This window comes from Echinops telfairi, unplaced genomic scaffold (genome assembly GCF_000313985.2).
Source record: "Echinops telfairi isolate 266 unplaced genomic scaffold, ASM31398v2 ScPeMD7_7461;HRSCAF=8499, whole genome shotgun sequence".
Lineage (NCBI taxonomy): Eukaryota > Metazoa > Chordata > Mammalia > Afrosoricida > Tenrecidae > Echinops > Echinops telfairi.
The window spans coordinates 420,978-427,433 of record NW_022111361.1 but is presented as its reverse complement, the minus strand read 5'-3'; the positions used below and the strand labels follow the sequence as shown (position 1 = coordinate 427,433).

Below are 6,456 nucleotides of genomic sequence, written 5' to 3'. Positions count from 1 at the left end.
TCAGCCTTCATTTGGGTTTCAGTAATTCCTCTTGGTTACATTACCCTTGGTCATGCCCTACCAGGCCTCCTACACCCTCCTCACCACCGATTTGGATCACTTGTTGTACCCTTGACCCTGGGTTTGTTAACACCACTACCTTTCCCCCACCTCCCCCTCTCCCATCTGCCCCCGGAACTGTTGGTCCCGTTGTTTTCTCATCCAACCTATATTACTTAGACAGACCTGCAGAGATAACATACACAAAAACAAGACAGAGCAAAACCAAGCAACTAAATAAAACAAAACAACAAGCCAATGACAAAAAAAAACCCACAACAACAATAAAGAAAATCTTGTAGTTAGTTCAAGGACTGTTTGTTGGCCTTTAGGAGTGTTTTTTGGTCGAGTCTGATGGGGTGTCAAGCCATGGCCCCAAAGTCTATTTTTGGTATTCCCTGGGGACTTCTTTGCTCTGTTCCCCTTGCTGTTCTATTCCACGCTCTTAGTGTTTTGCCTCAGTGTGGTGGGATCAGATTGGTGCAATTTCCACACTATGTCTCCAATGTTGTCCCCTGTAGGGTTATGGGTCAGTGAGGGATGTTGTGTCTCATAGTGGGGCTGGCCATATGGTCTTCTCTGTGTATTGGCTGCTCTGAGCAGGAATATCGTCCTCAAGCCTTGGTGGGCCAGGATGTACTCCACTCTCTCTTCCTCCCCCTTGCAATGTACTCTTTGATGATGAATATGACACCAGTGTTTTTGAATTTGTCAATCTCAGCCTTATACTTCACTTGATTATCTAATTTAAAGTAGCTAGTAATTAAAGTCCAATAATACATACATTATCAATCTTTAAACATTTCATTTTGCTTTGATAACTTGCAGTTTTTCTTGATAATACTTCATATATTCTGTCTTCCAATTATTAGTGGATATTTGCAGCTATTTTTTCTCATATTCAGTCATGCCATGTCACCCAATGAAGGTCCCCAAAGCGTTACTCCATCCACGTCAGTACTGTTGACTCTACTCTGAGAAGGTAGTACTTCTTCAGTGTTATTTCAGTGCCAGTAAGCCGGAGGGACTCATGTTGTAGAAGTAGATCACCAGGTCCTCTTCCCAGTCTTTATTCTTGGAAATTCCATTATGACCTGTGCGCCATGGGCAATCCTGCTGGTATTTGAAGTACTGGGTGGCTTTGCTTCTGGAGTCACAGCAACATGCAAGCCAGCACAGGACAGCACTGGAAGATGAGTGGTGTGAGCTAGAATGTAGGCTTCATAATCATAAGGAATATACTTTCTTTCTTTCTTTTTAATCGTTTTATTAGGGGCTCATACGACTCTTATCACAATCCATACATACATCAGTTGTGTAAAGCACATTTCTACATTCATTGCCCTCGTCATTCTCAAAACATTTGCTCTCCTCTTAAGCCCCCGGCATCAGGTCCTCATTTTTTCCCCTCCCTCCCTGGTCCCCCCTCCCTCATGAACCCTTGATAATTTGTAAATTATTATTTTGTCATATCTTGCCCTGTCTGACGTCTGCCTTCACCCACTTTTCTGTTGTCCGTCCCCCAGGTAGGAGGTCACATATAGATCCTTGTAATCGGTTCCCTCTTTCCAACCCACTCTCCTTCTACCCTCCCAGTATCGCCACTCACACCACTGATCCTGAAGGAAAGGAATATACTTGTTTATACCATAATGCCTTTCCTATATACCTGTAAGATTGTTTTCTCCCAAGTAGAACATTCTGCATTTTTCACATTCCCAACTTTGTCGAGTTCAGCTGTCTTTCAGTTAAGATTGATGGGATTAATACATCTGACCTCTAGCAATTGAAAGTAGCCAGCCTTACCACTCCTGTGGTCTATGGGCCTCAGTGTCTTGCTTTTATTTACATTCGTTGTATATTTTCATGGCTCTATTTAAGCAACTACCAAATTTGTGTTCATTCATTCTTTTGACATCCAACCTGGTTTCTACAATAACTGCTTTTACTATTTGGATTGTTTACACAATTATATTTGTACCATTGGCAAGAAACATTAGGCATGGTATTTTATTTACATTCATAGAACAGGGTTGTCACGAAAGAACCACCTTGTATCAATGCATGTTTGAAGGGGCCCATTGTAAATCAAGATGATGACAAGATTTAACATTCTGTTCTTTTATAGAGAGCCAGAAAGGTGATGATCATTTGCTTGAGTACTGGCAACATGAAAGAAGTGTGGACAAAGCCGAACAATGCTATAACTTTAATACATTGAAAAACATTCTTCATCAGAACCAAAATAATTTTCCTCTAAAGGATGAGATACTTGGCTTGCATGAAAAAATTGTAAAATCAGATTTCATCATGCTGGCATTAAATCAGAACAGTAGCAGCAAAATACAGAAGTCAGTTGTGCTCAGTGGAGATGAGAAAACTTTTCTCGAAGTTGAACAAGAGCAATTTTGTACTGCAATGAAATTCACTGAGTATGAAAAATCCAGTAGCATGAAGGCACAATGCATTCAGCATCAGGAATCTGACAAAATTGAGAAACCACGCATGGGTGATAAATGTGGGAAACCCTTCTTGGAGGAGTCTTTGCTCTGTGAGCACCAGATCATTCATATTCTAGATAAGACCTGTGAATGCAGTCGGTGTGGGCAAGGATTCGACCGAGTATTCAAACTCACTGCACATTATCGATTAGCTCATAAAGGACAAAAACCACATACATGTTTGGAATCTGGCAAAGTTTTTCACAGTAAATCATACCTCAAGGAACATCAGAAAACTCAGGAGGCAGGGATGCCCTGTGTGTGTAGTGCACATGGGAAAGGCTTCACCAGGAACAGTGATCTCACTGTTCATCAGCGAACTTGTACTGGAGAGAAACCTGATGTGTGTGTTGAGCATGGTAAAGGCTTCATTCAGACAGAACATCTCAGCACTCATCTACACACTCATACTGGAGAAAAACCTTATGTGTGTGGTGAGTGTGGGAAAGCTTTCAGCCAGAAGCGATGTCTTACAGCACATCAGGTATTTCACACAGGAAAGAAACCCCATGTATGTGGAGAATGTGGAAAAGCCTTTAGCAGGAAAAATAACCTCACTGATCATCAGCGAACTCATACTGGAGAGAAACCCCATGTGTGTGGCGAATGTGGAAAAGCCTTTACCTGGAAGAATGTTCTCACTGATCATCAGCGAACTCATACTGGAGAGAAACGCCATATATGTGGTGAATGTGGAAAAGCCTTTATCAGGAAGAGGAACCTCTCTGTTCACCAGCGAACTCATACTGGAGAGAAACCCCATGTATGTGGTGAATGTGGAAAAGCCTTTACCAGGAAGAAGAACCTCACTGTTCATCAGCGAACTCACACTGGAGAAAAACCTTATATATGTGGTGAATGTGGTAAAGCTTTCAGCCAGCCGCAATGTCTTAAAGCACATCAGACATTTCACACAGGAGAGAAACCCCATGTATGTGGTGAATGTGGAAAAGCCTTTATCTGGAAGCATGGCCTCATTGTTCACCAACGAACTCATACTGGAGAGAAACCCTACGTATGTGGTGAATGTGGAAAAGCCTTTTTCAGGAAAAAGAACCTCACTATTCATCAGCGAATTCATACTAGAGAAAAACCTTATGTATGTGGTGAGTGTGGTAAAGCTTTCAGCCAGAAGCAATGCCTTGTAATACACCAGACATTTCACACAGGTAAGAAGACCCATGTATGTGGTGAATGTGGAAAAGCCTTTATCTGGAAGAAGAAGCTCACTGCTCATCAGCGAACTCATACTGGAGAGAAACCCCATGTATGTAGTGAATGTGGAAAAGCCTTTATCTGGAAGAGTAAGCTCACTGTTCATCAGCGAACTCACACTGGAGAAAAACCTTATGTATGTGGTGAGTGTGGTAAAGGTTTCAGCCAGAAGCGATGCCTTACAGCACATCACAGATTTCACACAGGAAATAAGCCCTTTGCTTGAATTAAATGTGGAAAATCTTATGTGGAAGTCAAGTATCATTTAACATGAGAAATTCTTAACAAGAAAGCCTTTCAATGGGGTGAGTTTAAGAAGGATTTCAAACAAAGGAAGAGATATTAGGGTTTGTTCAGAGCTGAGTGCGGGATGAGACGATTATGGCTTCCCATGTAGCTACCCGTACTCTGAATTGCTGTCACTGTACTGACATGGCCCACTAGTGTGGGGAGAGGTACTTCCAGACTTCTGAATGGCACATGGGCACCTTCTCTTAAAGCTTTTAGTGCCCGAAAGAGGACTGGACCTGTTGTTTCTGGATCACACCCATGCCAAGCAATAGAGTCTATCCAGATGCCAGTAGTGCCCGCCCCACATGCATGCACTTTGTTAGCCCCCCGTAGACAGCACAAAAACACCATAAAACGAGAGTGAAGAAAATACAAGATTTATGGGAACAAGTAGTCCAGAGGACAAATGGACCACAGCGAAACTCAGCTTCCTTGACCCTGAGCCCAGAAGAACGAGATGGTGCCAAGCTTCCATTGCTAATTACTCTGAAAGGGATCACAGAAGAGGGTCCTGAGTAGAGTGGGAGAACAAAGTGGAACAAAACCCCAAATCATAAAAGAGACCAGGTTTACTGATCTCATGGAGACTTAGAATCCCCAGACTATGCCCTTTAGCGACTCTTCACTCCTGGAAATGTACTCACTCCTCTGACTCAGCGGTCAGCCCAACAATATGCAGGCTTGGAGGGGAAGACTAACATCTGGGAGGTATACACTCCTTAGAACAACCTACCGGACAAAATCAAAAGGATAGCATTTGCCGATGGATTAAAAACACTTGAAAGCAGGAAGGGATGGGAAACAGGGATAAATAATGATAAAACACACGGAGACTGGAAGTGGAAGTGGTTGGTATATCTTGGGGACTACAATCTGTGTATGAATTCTTAAATGGAAATACAATTTAGTCTGTAGATTTTAAATCATAAAACTTTTTAAAAAATGAATTCATGTCTCATCAATTTCATGTAGGAACATTACCATATAGCTATAATGAGTGTGGGAAAACGTATACCGGTGTTTCTAAGTTTTCTTGACTTAAACACGCAAAAATGAAAAAGGTTTAAATTCAGTCAAAGTGGGAAAGCTCTCCACAGGGAGTCAGGTAGAAGGAAAGCCCTAGCAATGTAGTGACTTTGCAAATGCCTTCTGTGGCTTCTCTGGTGTCAGTAAACACCAGTGGGATCCTAACTAATGAAGTTCTGGTGGGACGACCTGTAGCCAGAAGGGAATCAAGTGACAATAGAGGATTTGTACAGCTGAGAAACCATATGAATACAGTGAATGTGGCAGTGTGAGTTCATTTAGTGACACTGGCACTGACTCTAGTATCCAATTACGCTTTATTTTGTGTTCCTCAAAGTTGGACAGGAGGGCTGAACAAAATAATATGCCTCATTGTATGACTACAATGTGTATCCTTGGGAAGTCATATGAATACAGACTGGGAAAGCCCGATAGATTCATCCTTTGTATATATACATTGATATCAAGACCAAACAGATTTTACATTTGCTGTCCTCTTTGACCCATGTGATCATAGTTTCAGTCGTTAAAAAGTGAAGGGGAAATACTCTACCATAGACCAGGAATGTGAAGGGCCTTGCTATCAAGCAGAATGCATTCAAAAGTGGATTATTGCAGATGCAGATAGGTTAAAATAGAACCCTTTACCCTTTGACCTCCATTTTGTTCCATTTTAAATCTATTGTATTTTTTAATATTCCTCTTTTTGATTAAGCTTTATCTGTTTTACTTTGTTATTGTTGAATTTTTAAATATATTTCTCTGAATATGAAATGCATGATGCCTAATAGTGGTATTTCTGGATCATCTGGGATTTCAATTTATGGTTGCTTTAAATATCGCCATATCATTTTCCACTGTGGCTGTATGTATTTAAAAGTCCACAGCAGTATATAAGATTCCCAATCCCTCCATAACCTCTCCAGCATTTGTTGCTTTCTGTTTTGTGAGTGTAAAGTGGAATCTCATGGTTTTAATTTGCATCTCCCTGAAGGCTAGTGATTGTGAGTATTTTTTCATATGTTTGTTAATCATTTGTACTTCATTTTTTGGTAAACTGTTCATATCTTTTCCCCATTTCCTTATTGGGTCTCTTGTTATTTTCTTTTTGAAATGTTGTAGAGTTCTGTATATTTTTGTAATTAGCCCTTTGTCCGATGTGTAATTGGTAAAAATTGTATCCCAATCTGTGGGCTCTCATTTCACTTTCCTGGTGCAGTCTTTTGCTATGCAAAGGCAATGTAATTTCAGCAAGTCCAAATCACCTATCTAGTCTTTGCTGAAAGTGCCTCCTCCGTGATCCTTGATAGTCTATGTATGCCCTGCAATAGGGTTGCTCTGTGGTGTCCAGTGTCACTATGGGTCCTAACCAACAAACAGATCT

General features: G+C 41.1%; 1 protein-coding gene across 1 annotated transcript in view; it reads left to right on the top strand.

The window, feature by feature from the left end:
• The window catches only part of LOC101659585 (zinc finger protein 2 homolog), a 17,685-nt gene extending 12,692 nt beyond the window's left edge, over positions 1–4,993 (top strand). Inside the window, exon 4 of the mRNA XM_045300192.1 lies at positions 2,168–4,993. Coding sequence (XP_045156127.1) covers positions 2,168–3,981 — 1,814 coding nt within the window. The 3' untranslated portion in view covers positions 3,982–4,993. The remainder of the gene's footprint in view (positions 1–2,167) is intronic.
• The last annotated feature ends 1,463 nt before the right edge of the window (positions 4,994–6,456 follow it).